The 24,387-nt window shown below is 46.7% G+C and overlaps 1 protein-coding gene across 2 annotated transcripts in view; it reads right to left on the reverse strand.

The window, feature by feature from the left end:
- Positions 1–24,387, reverse strand: part of SPECC1 (sperm antigen with calponin homology and coiled-coil domains 1) — a 246,390-nt gene that overhangs the window by 28,447 nt on the left and 193,556 nt on the right. For both annotated transcript variants that reach the window (XM_024753283.1, XM_024753292.1), the window contains one exon: positions 3,246–3,252. In XM_024753283.1, the coding sequence (XP_024609051.1) occupies positions 3,246–3,252 (7 nt within the window). The remainder of the gene's footprint in view (positions 1–3,245; positions 3,253–24,387) is intronic.

Below are 24,387 nucleotides of genomic sequence, written 5' to 3' on the forward strand. Positions count from 1 at the left end.
CAACCTTTTGTCCCTCAAGCAAATAACTTTGGGGCTTCCTTGGAATTCCTTTCCTCTCCTGACCCTATTCATATCATTGTTTTAATCATTTGTTTCTCTACTTAAGATTTTATGTGGCTGATTATCTCTCAGGTCAAGTCTGAAAAGTTTTGCTTATCCTTTTTCTCCTCAGTTGTACTAGTTACATTTTTTTAAATTATTTTTTATCTATTTACTTTTTATTTAAAATTTTTTGGAAAATTGAGGTACAGTCAACGTACAATATTATGTGAGTTTCAGGTGTACAACATAGTGATTCATAGTTTTTAAAGGTTATACTCCATTTATGGTTATTACAAAATATTGGCTATATTCCTTGTGCTGTACAATATATCTTTGTAGCTTATTTATTTTATGTGTATGGTTTGCATCTCTTGATCCTCTCTCCCTATCTTGCCCCTCCTCCCTTCCCTTTTCTCCCCACCAGTTTGTTCTCCGCATCTGTGAGTCTGTTTCTTTTTTTGCTATATTCACGAGTTTGTTTATTTTTTAGTTTCCACATATAAGTGATGTCATACAGTATTTGTCTTCTCTGTCTGACGTATTTCACTGAGCATAAGATTTAAGATTTTATGGTCATCTCTCTGGAATCTATGAGGTGGGTTAACAGGGGGTAGGATGAAGGGGCCTGACCTACTCCAGCTTCAGTATGTTCCCAATCAGGTATGGCAAATGCACCTTCATTATTATACTATATACTCCTTCAAAACTTTCTTGGCTGTTCTTGTTTGTTCTACCAGGTGAATTTTTAACTATTTTAAGTTCATGAATAAAGAAATCCAATTGGGATTTTTAAAAAATTTTATTTATTTAATTTATTTATTTTTGGCTGTGTTCAGTCTTCATTGCTACGTGCGGGCTTTCTCTAGTTGCGGCGAGTTGAGGCTACTCTTCATTTTGGTGCGCCAGCTTCTCATTGCGGTGGCTTCTCTTGCTGTGGAGCATGGGCTCTAGGCACGCGGGCTTCAGTAGTTGTGGCACGTGGGCTCAGCAGTTGTGGCTCGAGGGCTCTAGAGCGCAGGCTCAGTAGTTGTGGTGCACGGGCTGAGCTGCTCCGAGGCATGTGGGATCTTCCCAGCCCAGGGCTCGAACCCGTGTCCCCTGCATTGGCAGGCCGATTCTTAACCGCTGTGCCACCAGGGAAGTCCCCCAGTTGGGATTTTAATTGGAACTGAATTCAGAGATTAATTTGGAATAATTTACTTTTTCAATGAGTCTTCCCACACTGTATCCGTGTTGAAGGAACTGAGGCTTCAAGACCTGGGAAAGCGTAGCTCAGAGCAGCGAGTCTAGGAAGGGTTGCCCTTTGCCTTACATGGCGAGGACCAAGGGGTAAGTTACAGGGCAAAGGGAACAGGAACGTCTTCTGAGGATAAGGGCTTTCTGATGACAAAAGGGCTGCTGTGTCTCCAGGGATGTATAGGCAGATATGCATAACCTCTCCCTGGAGACAGAGTCCGAAGGGTACTGACATCAGAAGAGTGGCTGGAGCTTATCTTTCTTTGTTCCTTCTTCACTGAACAAGCGCTGGAGCGTCCCCAGCCACGACTTCCCTCCCTGAGGTTCTCTGACCTTGGCATTGTGACACGTGGTCCTGTTTCACTGCAAGTGCCCTGCTGCCTCACGGCCGGCCCCTGAACTACCTAGCTGGGTCCAGCCCCAAGCCAGTGCCCCTCCCGCCCTGCCCCCAGTTCAGCTTGCAGGGCTGGCCTCCCTCAGCACGGGGACAGGGGACAGCAGTTCCTCTGCAGCTTCCTGTGATGTCTCGCCTACCCCTTCGGCTTGGCTCCCAAACCACCCCCTGCCGCGTCCCATCCCCAGGCCCAGCCCTCGTTCCAGGAGGAACACCTTTCAAGAATCTTCTTCCTCTCCTGTCCTCTACTGCCTTTTGTTAATTTCACCCATCATTTTCATTAATTTCACTCACCTTCTTGGCTGCCTCTTTCTAAAAAAGGAGATGGTTATTTGCAGCTCTGCTGCTTCCACTCATCCTAGAATGGCCCAGTCACCCCCTTTCCAGGCTCTGTCATCTCGCTGCATCCCTAAACCCCATCTTTCTAGCTGAGAGCTTACCTGTATCCATCAAGGATGTGTTACAGAAACCTTCTCATGCACCATGTGCACCCATGGGTCAAATCTCCAGGGTGGAGGAAGAGCCCAACCCACTGCTCTGAAATCCAATTACAGCAAGTGTTCATCAGGCCCCTCCGGGGGGTCAGGGCTGAGGGACAGACAAACAACGAAGCGTGGTTCCCGGCCCGCATGATTGGCCACGTTCAGTGGAGCAGGCAGGGCAGACACACCGTGATGGGGGCGGGGGGTCACATGGAGGAGGCCCCCGGTGGTTGGGCTGCAGAGAACCAGCAAGTCGTGGACGGGATTCCCCATGTGGTTGCGGGACACTGGAGACAAAAGTCTGGTTTTTGTTTTCTTTTTGTGGCCGGAAGTCGGATTGAACGGGCCTTGGCAAACCAAAACGTGAGTGGCTCTAAGGAGAAAAAGCACACCCGAGTTGTGACCAGCTCCTAGGCCCGGGTCTTCCTCTGTCACTAAAGCAGCCATGTGACTGCGAATTCGGGCAAATGACTCAACTTTTCTGGTTTTTAGTTTCCCCATCTCCCAAATGCCTAGATTAGATTCGGTTAGATTATATTCATGGTATTGAAATGATTGGCTATGGAACCTGCCCTTCCAACAAAAGCTTCTGCAGAAGCTTCTGCTAAAGTCGAGCCTGAAAACCAGACGATTAAATGCTCTCTCGCCAGCTCCCGCGTCTGTTCTGTCCTACACTGTCCGACACAATAGCCACTAGCCACGGGTGGCTGTTTAAATTAGTTAAAATTAAATAAAGTTTAAAATTCAGGTTCTCGGCCACATGAGCCACCTTTTAAACACTTGGGAACCACGAGTGGTGAGTGGCTATCGTGCTGGACATCACAGATCTAGAATATCCTCATCAGCGCAGAAAGTGCCACTGGACAGCCCCGCCCTGCACTTACACAAACACGTATATTTATTTCCTCTCCTTTTAGGCAAATGTAGCATGACGTGCAGACAGTTCTACATCCTGATTTTTTTCCCTCTCACCAAGATCCATAGAGATGGGTCTTTACACCACATAACACAGAGACGGCTACAGTGTAGAAACTAGGAGGCTGGATTCTGAAGCCAGAAGTCCCGTCAATTACTAGTGGTATGACTGTGACCGCGTAGGCAACTTCTCTGTGCCTTGGTCTCCGAATCCTTAGAGTGGATTTGGAATAGATACCTCATAGGATTGCAGTCAAGATTAAATGTGCAAGGCACAGGTAAGCATGCAGAACAATGTCCGCCACACGCGAGATACTCACTATACACCAGCTCATTCTCGTCTCCGTTCTTTCCTCTGACGTGCATGGACACAACAGACGTTTAGGCTGTTGCCGGTCTTTTGTTATCACTCTGCACACATGTGGAATAAGTTATGATGGATTCTGCCAAACTGCCCTCCAGGACGTTCTTTCATCTTATTCCCTCCCATGCCCACCCCACAACATACCAGCGGCTTCTCTGCACATTTGTCAGGGAATCCACAAAGTTTCAGGGAACAACATGATTCTGTCCACCCTACGATGTTCTAAGCACTCCAAACAGAATATTCTTAGCAAGGAAAAAAAAAAACACCATTTTTTAAGGGAAACAGCACTTGTATATTTTTGGATGTGCTCACTAAGAAAATAATACGTAATAGCTAAACAACTTGTGGAGGAATTCTGTTCTAAGACCGAGTTTAATTTACACTAGACAAACAATCTTCAAGCCAATCTTAACCTCCCACCCCCAGAAAGACTGAATTCAGCCTCCGAAATCCGAAGCGTCTTGCGGCTGGAACGCTTCTTTTTCCCAGATGAACATTTCATGATGAAGAGAATGGAAAAAATCCTCAGTGCAGAGTCACTTGGGACTGTTATTATCTAAACAGACTTGCGTGCTGCCCTGGGGGATGGAGAGGGAAGGGCTGCAAACGTCCAGGCCTCTGCTCTTACTGAAGGCAGGATGATGGCGTTTGGTGTCTGGTGGTGCCGCCCTGCCGCACTGGCTGACGGTGCATCTCATCTCCAGAGCCCCCCCCACCCCCACCAGGGAGCAGACAGGAGGAAACATTCTCACAGCATTTTACTTTGAAAATCCTGCTCTTGCTTCCTGAAGCGGGCGGGACAGCTAACATTTCTATGCGTGCAGAGAAATGGGCGCACCGGCAGTGTAAGAACGCAGGCGTTTCGTGCCAACGACGCTGCGCAGCCACAAGCCTCAGCTAACTCGCAGCAAGAGCCTCGAATGCTGTCCCTAGAAGCCCACTTCCTTCTGCCCCCTGCCTTTCTCCGGCACTTGCTAGGAATTCAGCAGGTTGGAATGGACAGGATGTGGGTCCCTCGGCCGGTGGCCTGTTGGGCTGCCGACACTCCTGCCCACTCCCCACGACGGTCCCTCTCCAGCCCGACTCCAGCCCACACCCAGCCTGCCCTCCAGCCCTCTCCCTCGGGGACCCCCTGCCTCTAGTGCCTCAACACAGACCTTTATGACCTCGGAACTCCAGAGTCCAAATCCTCGGGGACCAAAACACTCTCCTTTTCCTGGAGGACACAGAGGAATTACTCTCCCAGTCTTTCCAGTAGGTGGTGGTGACTTGGTGGGGGGGGTGACTACATTCCAAACCTCTGAGAAAAGCGAGCGAAAACAAAACAGCTAAATACTCCTGCTGGATAAAGCCTGACCTTCTCACACAGCCCACAGGTACGGGTCTAACGTCGGGTCACTGAGGGTGGCAAGTGGTCCCGGGGCACTGAGGTGTTCCTGCTGAGTTCACCCACGAGGCAGGCGGAGGGCTGCAAAAGCAGGGGGGTGACACCTGCCCCAACGTGGACGGACGAACCTCGAGGACGTATTGCCCAAGTGCTATCAGCCGGACGCAGAGGGACGAGCGCTGCACGGGGCCACTTCTACGGGCACCTGGGGCAGCAAACTCACAGAAACAGAAGGAGAACAGAGTTTACTCGGGGGGAGGGGGAATCACTGCTCAGTGGGGACAGAGACTCAGTTTGGGAAGGTGAGAATGGTCTGGGGTTGGAGGGCGGGGACGGCTGAACAACAACGCGCATGTGCCTAATGGCGCTGAGCTGCGCACTTAAAAATGGTGACGCGGTAAATGTTACGTTATGTATATTTGACCACAATTAAAAAGAGAGAGAGAGGGAGAGATGGAGGACAAGAAAGACAACCGGGCTGAAGGGATGGCTCCTCCCACAAACACCAACACAAGTACCTAAGCGGGTTTCACTGACAGCAATGGATGCTGCCTGGGTAATTAAAAGTACTTTCAAGAATATCCTGGGGCTTCCCTGGTGGCGCAGTGGTTGAGAGTCCACCTGCCGATGCAGGGGATGCGGGTTCATGCCCCGGCCCAGGGGGATCCCACATGCCGCGGAGCGGCTGGGCCCGTGAGCCGTGGCCGCTGAGCCTGCGCGTCCGGAGCCTGTGCTCCGCAACGGGAGAGGCCACAACAGTGAGAGGCCCGCGTACCGCAAAAAAAAAAAAAAAGGATATCCTGCTCTATTCAGCAAGCTGCTAAGTAATCTTGCCCAGTTCGGATTCCATCAAATCGCTGTTCAGAAGTTCTCCTTGGCTGTGCTGCTGGCACCGTTCTGTCCCTGGAGCCCCTGCACAGCTGCATGTGTGACCACATGGCGTGGCCACGTCCACTCCTTCTCCCCTCGCCCAGCTTGCTCACCCCCCTCGACCCTTCCAGGTTGCTGTCTGACCCCCTCCTCTCCAGCCCACTATGCTCCAGATGGCTCCCAGGTCTCTCAAGTCCCTCTCCCTCTCAGCCACGACTCTGGCTTTGACTGCTTCCCTGGAGGCTGACCCGTCCACCTGGCTCGAGCAGCCGGCCTGCGCTCTGACCCCGGAAGGAATCCCTGAGCCATTTCTCATTCATTCGACTGGCTTTTTAGCTCTACATTTTGAAAACCTAACTGTGATGAAAAAGGTCTCTTTATTCTACTCAAATTTGATAAGTACTGACCTTAGCTTAATCTTCACTTGGATTCTCAGGTGGGGACACCTGTGCTTTTCCCACCTTTTCAACCCGCATGCTTACCACAGGTGCCGTGGCTGGAAATCAGTAAAAGGAAAGCCAGTAGGAAAAGTATACTACGAACGAAATAAGACTAAATCCATACTAATAAGCCAGAAGAAAATGTGAACGGACTAAATTTCCCTATTAGAGGAATTTTCAGATTACACATAAAGCTAAAAGTATTTACAAGAAATCCACTTAAAGGGAGTAAAGAAGACAGAAAACAAAGGAAGCCGAAGATACATCACGCAAATAAAAGCGGAACAGCAACGGGAACAGTAATGTCGGTGTCACAGAATGTAAACTTTCAGATCAAAAGGTTCAACTGAAATGACAGGAAAATGTATAAGAGCTACAAACCCTTAAATCTGGTATCAAATTAATGTTTAAAAACTCTTAGAAATCAAAGATTTTGACAAAAACCACAATCAGCCTGAAAGACTTCAACGAATCCCCTGACCATACAGTGAGGGGCACTGTCCAGCCTAAACCACGCAACAAGACAAATGTCCTTTATGACGAATACAGTACAGAAAACAATATGCTTCGTATTAAAAGAACAGCCATAATCAAGCAGAGATTTCCCCCAGGAATAATATACCATATTAATAAATACCATACACCATGACCAAGTTGGAATTTGGCCCCCAAGGGATATAAGAATGTTTCCCTATTGGGAAATCTGTTACAGAATCTATTTATGTTAATTACATAGATGGGTTAAAAGAGAAAAACGCCTGATGGATTTATTGCTCGACAAATGCCAAAAAGGGATTTGATACATTTCTTATCTATTTCTGGATTAAAGAAAGAAAAACCTCTCAGTAAACTCAGAACGAAGCTTCCTTTAGTGGGCAGAGTGTTTATCAGGAAATAACACAAGAATCATATTTAAAGGTGAGATACTACTCACCTTGAATGCAAAACAAGACAAGAATATCCATCATCAAAAGTATTATTCAACATTTTCTGAACTTTTGCGAATGAAGAAAACAAAAAAAGTACGAGAGGTACAAATATTGTAAAGAAGGGGGAAAGTTATTATTTGCAATAGCCTGCCTCAGAAACTCTAGAAAATCAACAAATACAACCAAATAATGAAAAACGAAGAGTTGCAAACACTGTGATCAACCACAAGGAGAAGGAATGTTCTCGGAGCCCTTCCCATGGCTCCACACATGGCAAGTACCTGCCGGTCACCTTCCCATTCTTCTGCACGGCAGCCACTGGTGGCAGAAAACCAGACCAAGAGACCAGCAGAAGAGCCTGGAAAAGTCCAGATGCTGAATCTCCATTTATGTCTGGGTCTATCAAGTGGTTTAACAAAGACTGTTAAATAAATGATGCTATAACACAGAGCCACTCATTGAGAAAAAAACGTTACAATTCTACCTGGTAAAATAAACACAAATTGCAAAAAAAAAAAAAAAAAAGCAAAGACTTAAATGTTTAAAAAAGGATATCTGGAACCACCGTGGCAGCTGAAGGCTAATATTTTTACCTATAAATAGCTCTGAGACCCCTGGGTAGAGAAGGCAGACGGACACACGCTCTTAATATCATTCTCTCTCAAAGCCGCTTTAAAACCTCAGAGAAGAGATTTTGTTTTTTTCCCCCAAAGGTATTAACTGATAAGGAAAAAGGAAACGGGAAAGGAAACAAAATTCTGCTGTCTGAAAAGCAGATGCACCGGAAATAGCTGACACAACAGACTTAAGAAAACGAAATCCCAGGCCAGCAGGGGCAAGAGCGAAGATCCAACCTGACGTCGGCGCAGAAACTCCCCAAGGTCAGGCGATTGGCACGAGCACCGGGGACGTGGAGACAAAAGGCCGTTAAGACCAGGAGGCCCGGGTCTGGAAGTCTGTGCACAGCGGTCAGAGCCACAGATGCCCGGGCATCTCTGTACAGCCCGGGGCGGCCCCTCCATGTGGCCGAAGCCTGGAGAGCAAAGGGGGGTCCCCGGACTCGGGGGGTTATCGAGCACAGTGCTTGTCTATTTCTGGATTTAAAGACAAATTCCCAGTAAACGCAAAAGAGAAGCAAGATTCCTTTCGTCAAGAGAGCATTTATCAGAAAACAATACAAAAATCCTATTTCATGGTGAGGCATGTCCCGAAAACAGGGAATCAAGAGGTATTTACTGGGTGCCCAGGTGGTGGACAGTCCCTGCCCCTCCCCACTGACTCCTCTTCTCTGATCTGCTACCCCAAACCCCTGCTGCCAGGCCGATGCCCTCAGGCAGGAGACTGGAAGGTCCTTCTCTGGGGAATCTGACCAGCCCCAGACACCGACACCAGGAGTCTGTCAAGGGCATGGCACGAGCACAGCACTCCACAGTGACAGCCTCAGTCACAAGCCAGGAGCTGCCAGTCAGCTCTGCAGAGCCCCACACTCATCACGACCACCTGGCTTCTGATAAAGCCTCCAGCACAGAGACCCAGCGATACCAACACAACAAAGGAATCTGTAGGAAAATCTAGGCAGGGGGAAGATTTGGGAATAAAAACAACCGATTATTCTCAGCAAGATTAACAGATGATATTACATGTGTGAAAAAAGAATAGGATGCTATAAAAAATTCAGGGTCCAAAAAAAAGAACCCCTAAGACTTAAAAACACGATAGCACATACACACAAAGGAATATTACTCAGCCTTACAAAAGAAGAAAATCCTGACACGTGCTACATGGATGACCCTTGAGGACATTATGCCCACATTATCATGTAGAATAAACCAGTCACAGAAGGACAAACACAGTATGATTTCACTTGTGTGAGGTCCCTGGAGTCATCAAATTCATAGAGACAGACAGTAGTAGAAGGGTGGGTGCCGGGGGGGCTGGGGGACGGGTAGTTAGTGTTTAATGGAGACAGGGTTTTAGTTTGGGAACATAAAAAGGTTCTGGAGACGGATGGTGCTGATGGCTGCAAAACAGTGGAAATGTACTTAATACTGAATTGTACACTTAAAAATGGTTAAGATGCTAAAATTTTATGTTATATGTGCTTTACTACAGTTAAAGATTAAAATAAACTGAAAGGATGCAAAAAATATGATAGCAGAAATGAAACACTTAATAGATTTTGAAAGACTAAGTTAAAGAAGTCTTAGAAAAACAAAACTGTAAAACAGATGGGAAAAAAAGGTAAAAAAGACAGGATAATGGGGGATCCAGGCTAGGAGGAATTTGAGAAAAAGAAAACAGAGATGAAGAAATTACCTAAGAAATAATTCAAGAAAATAAATACATGCGTTACCTTATTGAAAAGGTGCAGTGAGTGTCCAGTATGACAGCAAAAAAAAAAAAAGATACACATCAAGGCAGATGACCCTGAAATGGTAGAATACTGGGGGACAGAAGCTCCTACAAGCTTCTGGAGAGGAAAAAATGCAAAGGATTGGAATTATTCTGTTCTCATTGCAACACTGGAAACTAGAAGACAATGGAGTGACACCTACAAAATTATGAAGGAAAATATTTTATGACCTAAAATTTTATACCCAACGAAACCATCAAGTGTCAGAGTAAAATAAAGATGCAAGGTCATAAAATTTTACCTTCTACGAACTCTTGTTCAGAAGATACTGGAGGAACCAAAACAAGAAAAAAAAAAATAGGGTATGGGACCCCAAAGATCAAAAAAAGGGGGGGAGGCAGAAATATAACAGCGACACCTGAGCATCCCGTAGGTCTCCCACTCGTCTCTCCTCTGCCCCATCTATTCTCTACACCATCACCACAATCACCTTTCTTTCCTTTTTCTTCCTTTTAAAACATCTTGGTAAAATCTCCATCATGTAAAATTTTAACCATTTGAAGTGTACAGTTCAGTGGCATTAAGCACATTTGCAATGCTGTGCAATCACCTTTCTTTTCCAGTTAAGTAAACTTTTTCTGAAGTAAAACACATACGCAAAAGGGGGTACAGATCATAAATGTGCAGCTTGATTGTTTATAAAGTGTACACACTGTGTATCCCATCAACTAGATGAGGAAACACCAGCTGGAGGAGACCCTCACATCAAGAGCATACATTTTACATAACTGTAACCATAAATACAGTTCTGCAATTAGGACAGCTAGCATTTATTAAGCCTTTATTCTGTATTAGTCTCAGTGTTCAGTGATTTATTTGCATTATTTCACTGAATCCTCCTGATCTTTTAAGGTAGGGATAATAATTATCTCCATTTCACAGATGAGGAAATTGAGGCCTAGAAATCCATTTCACAGATGAGGAAACTGAGGCCTAGAGATTATCCAAGACCATAGCATAAGCGGGGTTTGACTCTAGGCTGGAGTTAATGCCATTATACTGTTCATATTATTTCATGCCTGAACTGCTTCTCATTTTTTTCTTGCCTTATTTATTTTTTACAGAAAAGGCTGTAACCATTTAAAGATTTTTTCACATAGATGTCATAATGAATTTTTTATAGTGGAAGAAATTACACAAAATTTACAGTGTTACCATTTTAAAGTATACCGTTCAGGTGCATGAAGTACATTCATTATTTTGTGTAACCATCACACAAAAGTCATCACTATTTTGTTCTTTTTCAACACTGTTTTGGGTTTTCAGGACTCCTTGCAATTCCATATGAATTTTAGGATCAGCTTTTCCATTTCTGCCAGAAAAGGCCTGTTTTCTTAAATTTCATCTTCAGATTGTTGATTGTGGATATCTACAACTACAGCTGATTTTTGTGTGTTGATCTTGTACCCTGCAACTTGTAGATTCTTTGGGGTTTTCTGTGTATAAGATCATGTAATTTGTGAATAGTTTTGTTTGTTCCTTTTCAGTTTGAATGCCTTTTAATTTATTTATCTTGCCTAATTGCTCTGGCTGGGACTTTCAGTACTGTGCTGAATAAAGGTGACTAAAGCAGGAAAAAAAAAAAAAAAAGAAAAGAAAAGAAAAGAAAAGAAATACAACAGTGAAACGATTTGACGGCTGGGCACCAGGCACAGAGGACAAGCCAGGAGAGAGGAGGTCAGAAAGCTCAGGAGAGATTCCTCAGGGGGAAACTGGTGGAATCCCTCACACATATGATTTAAGGAGATATTCCATGAGGGTTTGGATTGAATTAGTGATAACCATATAGAAAACTAAAGTAAACAAAGAAACACAAAGATGATTAAAAATACAAGTAAAACAAAAGATTATGCAGAAAAGAAAATGTAATGTATACTATTACATGGCTTATCCACAGATAACATTTATATCATTTTTAACGTAAACTCCAAATACCCACAACCACACTGGGTAGAATGGGAAGACAGGAAGTATGGGGGGTGGTGAAAAATATAAACCCTCATCTTTCACAGGAGGAGGTCAAGACACAACATCTAAAATAAGAAACAAGAAACAGCAGTATAAGTGTGCTATTTAGCAACGGGAAGGTAAATTCCGAAATACACAGCAGCTGCACCATTTTACATTCCCACCAGCGGTGCGAGGGGTACAATCTCTTCACATCTTTGCCAACACTTTTCAAATTTTTCATTTCAGTTCTAATCCTTCTCAGCTGCAGGGTTTGTTTGGTCCCTTTTTATACTCCCTATCTCTTTGCTGATTTTCCCATTTTGTTCATGAATCCCTTCCTTGATTTCCTTTCGTTTTTTGGCCGGGGCATCCTTGAGCTGAGTGTATTGAAGGCAGTTGGTTTAAAGTCTTTGTCAGTAAGTGGAGTGTCTGGGCCTCCTCAGGGACGGTTCCTGTATTTTTTTCCCCTTGTGCGTGGGGCCAAACTGTCTTGGTTTTCTACGTACCTGTAACTTTCTGCGGCAAACTGGCATTCAGAGCATGACCGTGTGGCAACTCGGGAAGTCAGAGTCTCTCCCTCCGCAGGGTTTGTTGTTACTATTTGCGGTGGTGCCTGTTTGTGTAGGGACTTCTCTGAACCAGTTTTGCAGAGCCTGTATTCTTTTCCGAGCGAGTCACTGCAGTCTCCGCTCTGTTAGATCAGTGACCAGCTAGTGACTGGACAGAGATTCCCTCAAACGCCAGGAGACCTCCCCAGTCTCTGCAGGGCGGCTCTGGGATGGACTCGCCTGCAGCCACTTAGGGCTCAGCCTTCCCCTCCTCCCTGTGCGGAGCCTGAAGGTCGGCCAGAGGTCAGAGCTCAGGCCTTTTCAGGTCCTTCCTGAGCTTCTAGATTCTCGGGATACACGGGGACTTTTCACAGCCCCGTCCCCACATACCTCCCTCCCCAGGCTCTCCTGTCGGACTGCTCAGGCTGCCTCTGCTTCAACCACCCGTCCACCCCTCGACCTGGGAGGCAGAATACCTCTGCCTTCAAACGCTTGTACCTGGGAAGCCACCCTATCTTTAAGGAACCATCAACAGGTCAAAACGCACAACCACCGTCCTCGGAGAGCAAGGTCTGTTTGGCGCCCTCTGGTACTAGCGAGCTGCCCAAGGAACAGTGGCCTCCATCTTCACAGTTATCACTGAGCTGGGGGTGCAGGGGACGCTAGCAGGGGAAGCTCTCTGCCTGGAATTCTGCTGGTGATTTTCCCCCTTCACCTATTACGTATTCCCCCCGGTTGCTGTTAAGTTTTTGATTAGATTTCAGAGTTCTGAAAAGGTCGGTCCTGACAGTTTTGCCACCTTATTTCTTGCTTTTGCAGAGGGATGGAGTCTTGGATTTCCTAACTCCCCACTTTTGCTGCTCTTCCCTTGGCAGCATTTCTAGGGGTGGTGGTAGGACAGATATTATGGATTGCTTTACTCAACGGTCATCTAACCCCCTTTCAAGGACCTCTGAAGTTGAAAAGTACATCTCCAAGACACACATGCAGCCTGGGTTCAGCATGTGATTTGGGTTCTGTCAATCAGAGGCACTTGCATGAGACAGATTCAGAGCTGAGTCACACGAGGAAAGAGGCAAGGCTGCGGCGTCCACCCCATAGCAGAGGCGGTCTGATTCTGGAGCCCACAGCTCCAGTAATCATGGATGCAGATCCCCTGGCAGGTCAGTTCTAACACGTACAATTTGGGAGTTATCGGGCTGGCCAAAAAGTTCGTTCGGGTGTCTAGCAAGCGGTTGTGAAATGCCCGAACGACCTTTTTGGCCAAGCCAATGTTTCTAGAATTTCAGCCTGGAGTATGTGTCTTTGATACTCCCAACAATTCTGTGAGCCAAGTATACCCTTACTAAACAAACCCCTTCCTGCTTAAAACACCTGGAGTGGATTCAGTGGTCTGTAGCAAAGCACCCTGAGAAATTCAAACGTAAAGTAACAAGCAACCTAACGGTTCATTAACAGGAGACCAGATAAAGTATGGTGATGCAGTTTCCACCTGCATATGTGAAAACCTATGCAGGTGTGAAACATAATAAAGTAGCTCCAAATGCAGCGAGAAAGAGAGAGAGAGAGATGACCACAAGACATCAACTGAGACGTTCATCACCGACTAATATATGATCTCACTTTTGTAAAGTTAAGCTTTGATACACACAGTTGTGTATTTAAAGCAGTGGTTCTCAACCAGGGGCAATCTTGTCCCCTCCCTCTCCTGGCTAGGGACATCTGCCAATGTCTGGAGACATTTTTGGTTGTCACCACTAGGAGAATGCCATGGCATCTAGTAGGTAGAGGCCAGGGATGCTGCTGTAATCCTACAAGGCATAGGGCAGTCCCCACAAGGAAGAACGATCTGGCCCAAAGTATCAGCAGGGTGAAAGCTGAGAAACCTTGATTTAAAGGAAAATACCCAGGGACATCCCTGGTGGCACAGTGGTTAAGAATCGGCCTGATAAGGCAGGAGACACGGGTTCGAGCCCCAGTCTGGGAAGATCCCACATGCCATGGAGCAACTAAGCCCGTGCGCCACAACCCCTGAGCCTGCGCTCCAGAGCCCGCGAGCCACAACTACTGAGCCTGCATGCCACAACTACAGAAGCCCATGCGCCACAATCCCTGAGCCTGCGCTCCAGAGCCCGCGAGCCACAACTACTGAGCCTGCATGCCACCCCTGCCGATGCGGGGGACACAGGTTTGTGCCCCGGTCTGGGAAGAGCCCACATGCCGTGGAGCGGCTGGGCCCGTGAGCCATGGCCGCTGAGCCTGTGCGTCCGGAGCCTGTGCTCCGCCACGGGAGAGGCCACAACAGTGAGAGGCCCGCGTACCGCAAAAAGAAAGAAAAGAAAAATACCCAATTGTTATAAAAAACATTTTTAGAGGGTAGAAGTGAGCAATGGGCTAGGAGTTGTCACTGTTTATTTATTTATAAATTGATTGATTGATTGATTGATTTTTGGTTGCACTTGGTCATCGTTGCTGCGCCCGGCCTTTTTCTACTTGCAGCAAGCAGGGGCTACTCTTCGTTGCTGTGCGCAGGCTTCTCATTGTGGTGGCTTCTCTTGCTGTGGAGCACGGGCTCTAAGCGCACGGGCTTTAGTAGTTGTGGCACACAGGCTCAGCAGTTCTGACTCTCAGGCTCTAGAGCGCAGGCTCAGCAGTTGTGGCTTACGGGCTTAGTTGCTCCGCGGCATGTGAGATCTTCCCGGACCAGGGCTTGAACTTGTGTCCCCTGCATTGGCAGGCTGATTCTAAACCACTGCGCCACCAGGGGAGTCCCTATGTCACTGCTTATACACAATTATTTTATTTTCTCCCAAAGAATTATGATTTTTTAAATTGAAAAAACACAAATAAGGAATAAAGCAAACAGCACCATTTTTTCTAATAATACCAGGAACAAATGCTTAGCGTAAAATATTCAGAAAACACAGAAGTAAAGAGAAGATCAGTTATGACCCTTCTGTATGAGCTAGAACTGTTAAGCAGCAGAACCCAACTGGAACTGTTTTGAGAAAAGGGGAAATCTGTCCTAAAGATGTTAGTGTCTCACAGAAGCCAACGGTACCCAAGAAGGATGCTGCTGAGCCTTGAGCTGTTGGAACCAGGACACTCGAGGTGTCTCATTCTGTCGTATTATCTGGCCCTCTCCCCGTGTATGTGAACGATCTCTGTCCTCCACTCTTTTCCTGGTCAGTTAGCCACGCCAGGGTCTCCGAGACCACCTCCACCTAGGTTCAGTGACTACTCGGAGGGTGCACAGGACTCAGCCCAGAGTCACACTCACGGTGACAAATCTGTGCACAGACTTATCACAGTGAAAGGACACAAAGCAAGATCAGCAAAGGGAAGAGCCCCGGGGACTCAAGTCCAGGCGCGCAGGCTTCCAAGAGTCCTCTCCAGGCGGAGTCACGTGGCGACAAGCCGTGAGAACACGGGAAGCTCTCCGGGGACTCGGCACCAGCGCTTTCTTCTGGGGGCTGGTCATGTAGACGCCCTTTACCTAGTAGGAACCCAAACTCCGAACTCCCAGAGGGAGAGCAGAGGTTCAGCATAAACCACAGTGTTTGTACGAACTGTTCAGACACAGCGAGCCTCTCTTATCAGCTCTGGGAACAGTGGGATCCCTCGCAAAATCCAAGTCCCCAGACGCCAGCCCCGGGCCCCCTGGCTGGCAGCCTCATGGGCACAGCCTCCTCAGGCCCGCCACGCCCGCTCTTTCCTGCACAGCGATGAAAACACAGCTGCACAGTGTCTGGTGCTGTATCGGAGTCACGTCTCTCTCAGCTGTAGTTCCGAACCCCCTGGCTTAGATCGGGTGCCTCCCCGGACCCGTCGGCAGTGGAGAGGACGTCATGGGGCTGCTTTGCGATCGTGTAGGTGAAGGTGGGGAAGGCTCTCCCCATCTGCTGTGCACACAACCTCACAATCCACAACCTTCATTTGATATTGTTGTTCAGAAAAACCTTTTTATTGCTCAAAATTTCATCCATCTGGGCGTGCATACACAACTGCAAGCAGGAAAGGGGGGTTCCTGAGCACACCGGCTCGCGAGATAAAACCAGCAGGAGTTACGGGTCGACTGCACGTCTACCACAACTTCATCTTTATCCTCCAGACAAGCTCTACTGTTGCCTCACATTGTAAGGCAATGCCTGGTGCCATTTAAAATGTCTCCACAACATACAGACGGCCAACAGGCCCATGAAAAGATGCTCAACATCGATAATTATTAGAGAAATGCAAATCAAAACCACAATGAGGTATCATCTCACACCGGTCACAATGACCATCATCAAAAAACCTACAAACAATAAATGCTGGAGAGGGTGTGGAGAAAAGGGAACCCTCTCACACTGTTGGTGGGAACGTAAATTGGTGCAGCCACTATGGAGAACAGTATGGAGGTCCCTCAGAAAACTAAAAATAGAGTTATCACATGATCCAGCAATCCCACTCCTAGGCATATATCCAGAAAAGACAAAAACGCTTAATTAGAAAAGATACATGCACCCCAATGTTCACAGCAACACTATTCGCAATAGCCAAGACATGGAAGCAACCTAAGTGTCCGTCAAAAGACGAATGGATGAAGAAGACATGGTACATAAATACAATGGAATGTTACTCAGCCATAAAGAGAAGGAAATAATGCCACTTGCGGCAACACAGATGGACCTAGAGATTATCATGCTAAGTGGAGTGAGACAGAGAAAGACAAGTATCATATGATATCACTTATACACAGAATCTAAAAAAATGATACAAATGAACTTATGTACAAAACAGAAACAGACTCACAAAGAACACAAACTTGTGGTTACCAAAGGGGAAGGGGGGGTGATAAATTAGGAGTATGGGATTCATAGATGCACACCACTATATATAAAATAGATAAGCAATGAGGATTTACTGTATGGCAAGCGCAGGAACTACATTCAGTGTCCCGTAATAACCTACGACGGCAAAGAATCTGCAGCTGTACACCTGGAACTAACACAACACTGTAAAGCAACTATAGTTAAGTTTTTTTTAATGTAAAAGAAAAACGTCTTCACAAGTCACCGTGTTCCACAAACAGCTGCAGAAGCAGAGACAGCAGGTGAAAAGGGGCCTCCACAGAGTACAGGCCAATAAGGACATTGGTTTACTACTGGGAATCTATCTTTATAATGCAGGAAAAGAGCCACTTTCATGACGATAAATAAAGCAAAGCATTTTACATTCTCTGAATCGTGCTCGCAGCTCTCAAGAGACCTGTCTCAGAAAAGAAAACAACCAACAGAGCCCCAAGTGGCCCGATGGAGCACAGGCTGCTCGCTATTGGTTAGGTGCTTGCGGGCGCTCGTCTGGGAAGCAGAGACAGAAAAACACAGTGCCGCCTACGACGACGTGGGTGTTCTGTCCAGATGCAAAATAAGGTTTGTTTCGGACTACACAAAGACTGCTTTTTTCTCTAACAGAGGAGAATGCGTAGCTGCTAGCTGAGAGGTTAAAAACAGGCTCAAAGATGTCTGGGCCTTCGTGACAGCACAGCTATCTCCTTGCTAGCTCAACTCGTGCAACACAAAATCAGAAACTGAACAGATTCAGATACATTTTCAATTCAGTCTCTTGACATCTGAACACTGGCTTCTTGCTATCTGAAATGCAAAAGCCAAATATGATTTGAATGATGGGGGATACCTGTGTACATCTTCATCTAAGGGAGGGGTCAGCCAACTTTGCCCGGGAAGGGCTCTTTTGCAACTACCCAACTACAGCTTCTGAGCTGTAGTACAGAAGCAGCCATAGGCAACATGTAAATGAATGGATGTGACCATGTGCCAATAAAACTTTATTCATGAAAAACACGTGGTGGGCCACATTTGGCCCCTGGGCCATGGTTGGCTGAACACTGATCTGAGTCAAGACTTAAATGTTACTTAGTGTAACAGGATCAGACCTATGCTATTTCAAATGGCAAAAGCTTTGAGATGATATAAAACGTGAAAAAATAAGACGAGCCAGGCCAAAATGAGAAAATTCTGAGTTATAGTATGTGCCATTCAGGGTTAAAGACATTTTAGGTATACCACTTGGAGAAGCCCATTTTTCTGAAAAATGTGTGATCAATCTTTTAGGTTTATGTTTGATTTTCAAGCCCATTTTTTGTACTATATTTCCTTAGATGTTCTGCTCTTCCACTTTAAAGTTTTTGTCAGAAAGGATCTGGTTTAATTGTTGACTGTAACACACTTTTATGGCCTTTTCCCTCAGACTTCACCCCCAAACTGTATGTCATAACACAACGATAGATACAAAGAATATATCTGGATTATGAATCATGATACTAAAGTGAACAAGTGTGAATCCCACCTCCCAAATAAAAACTAGAGGACCAACACCTTGCGTATCTCCATTTTACTTTTCAATTTAAAAAGAAAAAAATTTATTTATTTATCTTTGGCTGTGTTGGGTCTTCGTTGCTGCGTGAGGGCTTTCTCTAGTTGCGGCGAGTGGGGACTACTCTTCGTTGCGGTGCGCGGGCTTCTCATTGTGGTGGCTTCTCTTGCTGCAGAGCACGGGCTCTAGGCGCACGGGCTTCAGTAGTTGTGGCGCATGGGCTCAGTAGTTGTGGCACACGGGCTTAGTTGCTCCGTGGCATGTGGGATCTTCCTGGACCAGGGCTCGAACCCGTGTCCCCTGCATTGGCAGGCAGATTCTTAACCACTGCACCACCAGGGAAGTCCCTCAATTATTTTTTAATACACAAAGTAATACATGGATACATTTTTAAAGTTATAGTTTGATAAGATTTATAATTTAAGTACTGGTTTCCTACCCTGCCCCCACCTACATCTCACCCGCCATCTCCTTGATCTCTCTACAGAAGCTCTTCTGCCTTTCCTAAAAGTAAATAATAGCTTTACTGAGATATAATTCACATACCGTAAAGTTTACCCTTATAAAATGTACAATTCAGTAGCTTCTGAGTGTTCTCACATGGTTGTACAACTACCACCACTATGTAATTCCAGAACATTTTCATCACCTACAAAAGAAACCCTGTACCCACTCACTCCCTCTGAAACTGGATGCCCCTAAAATCGAATTCCCCTGCAGAGTTTATGATAAACCTCTCTATCTAAAAACCTTATTCCCTTCCATGTCCTGCCCCGTTCCCCTCAGGATGGAGGAGTATATCAAAGAAAAGGGGGGGACTGAAACAGCGCAGGATCCTGTGGGGCCTTCCCGTGTACAAAAGACCCGTGTCCCCTGTCTCTTTTTTGTAGAAAAAAGGCTTTAGTCTCCTAGGCTTTTCCTGAGCTCCAGAGAGCAGATTTAAGCAGTTACCAATTAGGTAAGGAAGGAATGTGGAAAGAAAGGACAAGTGGTCAAGAAACAATCATTCAGCATGAAAACAGAGGCCAGGTTCCTCCCAAGAGATACACAGAACAAGCTGACGCGTATCTCTGAGTTGTTCCGCAGGAACTAAGACCCCCGCCCAGGTGGTGGATGGTGACTACAGGCTGACCACAGCATGCAGACCCCAGACTGGTTGGAACCAGAAGGTTGATGATTAAGATTCCTGAAACACCACCCTGTTACCTCACCTCCAGCCAATCAGAAGTATGTGCTCGAGCTGATTACACACCCTGCAACCCTTTCCCTCTCTTTGTCTTTAAAAATCCTTCCCTGAAAGTCATGGGGAGTTTGGGCCTTTTAAGCATGAGCTGACCGTTCAATGAATGGTACACTAGTGGCCTGAAGAAGAAAAGTCTGTCCCTGGTTGATCACGTAGGAAAAGTAAATAATTTGACCCGAAGGAAGAATCTGGGGTTCTCTCTGTTACATCCAGATCCCAGCAACTCCACTCTACCAGGTGGAGTTGCTGCGGCAGCTTAAACGATACCCATTTACTGTTAGCTTGTGTTTAGTGGGTCAGAAGTGCCGGCAAGCTCCACTGGGTTCTTTGCTTCAGACGTCAAGGTGTCAGCTGGGCCGGGCTCTGCCCTGGAGGCTCTGGGACAGAATCCACTTCCCAGTTGACTCAGGGTGTTGCCAGAACTCACCCTCTTAAATTTGCCATATGACCTGGATGGAATTGCCAGTGTCGGCCCGCAGTCCAGGGCACGGCAGGGCCCTGGGAACGCAGCCAAGGGGCCACCTGCAGAGGGCGGGGTGGCTGCGCCTCTGTCCTGCTTCCTGGGAGGTCCCAGGACCTGGCCGATATCGGGGCTGAATTCCACGCATTCATCATTGTTACAGGTCAAGGCCCCTCAGCTAAGGGGCGGCAGAAGGCCAAGCAAGCCGAGCATTCTTAGCCTAGCTGAGGTCCGAGGGCATCAGGACAGGGACAGAAGGGACAAAGGACCCTGCAGCACCAGCCGGTCCACATCAGAACTGCTGGGTGCCCCCATGGCGTTTCCTGGGTGTTGGCAGGACCTCGGCGCCGCAAGGGCTCCATACTGGAAAGTCCTGGTCTCCTTGCTGGCTGTCAGCTCCTCTCCACGCGTACCCTCCACCTTCACACCCACCGACAGTACGGGTCCTTATGCTTCAGAGAAAACTCTCGGCTTTTACGGGTTCATGTGTTAGGCCCACCCAGGTAATCTCCCTTTTGTCACATACACAGTGGGAAACTCCACAGGGCGAGGGTCACTGGGCATCATTCTTAGAATTCTGCTCACCCCACCCACCACCATCGTGGTTTTCCACCCCTGTAGAACGCTTCCTGGTTCTTTAAAGATGGAAATCTCTCTGTCATAACCCCAAAGAGGGAACCAAAAGCAGATGAAGAAAGGGAGCAGCAGGGGTTCTGTGGGTCAGGTGGGATACAGCTAAAGGCATAACCAGCGCCAAGCCCAAGACTGAGGGCAGCTGCAGGGCCTTCCCCGGAAGTCTGACTTTTCCCCAAGAGGATCCAAGGAAATTTGAGTTGAGCAGACCGTCTGGAAGGGTCTTCTCCTTTTAATGAGAGCCATTTCTGGCTCAGTGTGGGCCCCACCCCACAGTGCAGGTCTGTTCAGGCTCTACTGCCCACCCTCCATCCTGGGGCAACCCCAAGACACCAGAAAGCTGGGCCGGGGGCTCAGCCGAGGGTCTGGCTGGCCGTTCTAACCTTCGCTGCCGCCAAATGAAGCAACCACCTCACATTACTTCAACTCCAACTGATGCACCACTAAGGCCATGACCTCCAAGCCTAGTACCTGGTGTGAGATAAACACTGATGAAAACACGAGTCCTCGCCTTCTCCAGGTGAGCTGAGCCATCACCCAAATATCACCTCTCCGACCTTTGTGTTAAAATTGCATCCGCACGACCGACATTCCCAGTCCTCCTTCCTGGCTTTATTTTTCTCCCTAGCACATTCCACTGGCTGATCAGTACATATTTTCCTTTTACATTTTAATTAACTGTCGTTCCCCATGAGAATGTAAGTTCCTCGGGAGCAGAGATTTTGCCTGTTCCATTTCCAGCACTTAAATATTACGTGGCTCCAAACTGGCACCTCAATACAAATTCATTGAATTAATATAAGGAGAGTTCCTTTTTTTTTTTTGGCTGCTTTGGGTCTTCATTGTTGCGTGCGGGCTTTCTCTAGTTGTGGCAAGCAGGGGCTACTGTTCGTTGCGGTGGCTTCTCTTGTTGCAGAGCACAGGCTTTAGGCACATGAGCTTCAGTAGTTGTGGCACACAGGCTTCAGCAGTTGTGGCATGCGGGCTCTAGAGTGCAAACTCGGTAGTTGTGGTGCACGGGCTTAGTTGCTCTGTGGCATGTGGGATCTTCCCAGACCAGGGCTCGAACCCATGTCCCCTGCGTTGGCAGGTGGATTCTTAACCACTGCGCCACCGGGAAGTCCCATAAGGAGAGTTCTGATCTAACCCATCACACTACACTTTGGTGGGGTAAAAAGAAATCATTTTCACTCAAAATTACATGGCTACCGGTTTTTAAAAAGATGGTTTTTAAACTGTCTGAGTTTTCTACAATTTACTTTTGGCTTCCCAAGTCGGAGAGAACAAGCTTTAAAGGCCTGTCTTAAACAAACAGGTCTAGACAGAGAATATTTTGTGAAGAGTAAATAAATCAGACACATATGATTTGTATTTCTCTCCAAGTTTACAGAGATTTAACAATGAATGGAAGATACTCTGCAGGCAAAATCAGTTTGGGTTTCATCCAACGTGAGATGCTTTGAAAACTAGTTCAGAATGTTCACAAAAAACAAAGTAAAACAAAGCACTACAGCAGGAAATGTCATTCTCTCTCACACGACTGGAAATGTCTTGTCTAATCCCTCCCTGTGACCTAATCATAATGACATTCCACGTTCAAGGGCTGATTCCTTCTGAAAATTTTAATTGTCTTTTCGTACCTGTTCTAGCACATCCCTCGGCCCACTTCTGTCAATCGGGGAAATGACAGTCCCTTCGACCACGGGCTGGGCCATGGCTGGACCTCGCGCCTGGTTGACTACTCCTTCCCATTTTCACTTTTCTGTTACCAGGTCTACTTCCTTCACCCTGAAACCTCCTGTAACCAGCTCTCCTCTCTGACTCCTTTGACCTTGGGAGCCTCTATTATTGGTCATTACCCTGACCTTTTCTTTTCCTTTTTTAACAGAAAATGAAAAGGTGATGTCACATATTCGGGACACTTCTCTCCTTGGGCAGAGTCTGATTTTGAGACGCTTGACTGCTGCTGTTACACAGACACCCCAGCTGCTGCCTTGCCGTCTGGGCTGGCTCTCGGCCAAGGCCTTGTTTTCTTGCCACCCTGAAAAGCTGGAGGTTAGGGAAGGAGAGTCGTGGTGCTGGCGGCTTCAGAATTTTTAGAAAAATGGGGTAAAGGCACGGGAGGCTGGGTCTGAATAAGGAGAGTGGAGAAGTTGGCCGTTTTAAAGAGGGCGTGTCTTTAACGGGAAGGTAAAACAGTCCAACTTCCAGAAGAAAACGTAAGATGTTTTCATGACCGTGGAATAGTCAAAGGTTCCTTAAACAGAAACAGAATGCACTAATCATCAGAGACTGATAAATTATACTTAACTGAAATGAAGAACTTTGTTCAACCAAAGAGTGAAAATGCAACCACCCTGGGAGAGGATATCTGTCTATTTGACAAAGGACTTGTATGCAGAATATATAAAGAACTCCTGGAAGCAATAAGGAAAGAAAGACAGTCTGCTTCTAAAAATGGGCAAAAGGCCTGAGCAGGTGTCCCAAGACAGACAGCCCAGACAGATGTCCAGTGAGCACATGAAAAGGAGCTCAACCTCACCCTCCAGCAGGGAGACGCCAAGTCACAACCACAGTGAGACCCCACGTCACATGCGTCCCAATGACCAGGAGCAAAAAGACTGACAACAGCAAGTGCTGGGGAGAAGGTAGAGGAAACAGAGATTTCATAAATCGTTGGTGGGAGGTAAACCGTACAACTGCTTCGGGAATCTGGCCGGCATGATCTACCACACTTGAACACACGCACATCCTGTGGCCCAGCCGTTCCACTTCTAGGTATGGATCCAGAAGGAGTGAGCACGTGTGTGTTCCAAGAGGAGTACAAGAGCATACCAGCAGGATTTACGACAGCCCCAGAATGGCAGTAGCTCACCTGCCCATCAACAGCAGAAGGGATAAATGCGTAACGCTGGGGTCAGACAATAGGTTACTGACGGGTTGAAGAAAATGAACAGACTTGGATAAATGCGTAACGCTGGGGTCAGACAATAGGTTACTGACGGGTTGAAGAAAATGAACAGACTTACAGTTATAGGCAGCAACATGCATAAATCTCAGTAACTTAACTTAAAAAGACAGGTGGAAATACTACAGTTTTTAACTTCCATTTATATAAAGTTCAAATGTGGGCAAAACGGACGTGGCATTTAGGGATGCACACTTTTGGAGAAAGCTATCAGGAACCGAATTGAGGACAAAGGTACCTGTGGGAGTCGTGAGGGGCTATGACAGGAAAATCACACAAAGGGTTTGAAGGACGGCAGTGCCGTTTCTGGGTGCGACTCCGTGGGTTTTCACTTGACAATAATTCACGAAACTATGATTCACACTTGACGCGCTTTTGTCTTTGTATATGAAATTTCATAATAAAAAAACTTAAACTTATATCAGGTATTACTTCCTTGTTTAAACTTCACAGAAAACAAAAACTGTCCCAGCAAACCGAAACTCTTCAACTAAATGCAAGCAACTCCTAAAGTAACAGAAGAAGTTGAAGGTCCACCATGTGGGGAGACTTTATGTGAATTAGGAAACGGCTCCCGCTTTGGGAAGATGATTTAGCGAAAGCTGTCTGCTCGGGCTGAGCAGCCTGTCGGGCGCCCTGCTTGGGGGTTTATACCTCCTCTGAGCAAAGGAAAGGGCCCCTTCCCGTAAGAGACGCAGGCCTGCGTTGAGGTCATGTCTGCTGGGAGTACAG

Source organism: Neophocaena asiaeorientalis, unplaced genomic scaffold, assembly GCF_003031525.2.
Source record: "Neophocaena asiaeorientalis asiaeorientalis breed wild unplaced genomic scaffold, Neophocaena_asiaeorientalis_V1.1 scaffold540, whole genome shotgun sequence".
NCBI classification, from domain to species: domain Eukaryota; kingdom Metazoa; phylum Chordata; class Mammalia; order Artiodactyla; family Phocoenidae; genus Neophocaena; species Neophocaena asiaeorientalis.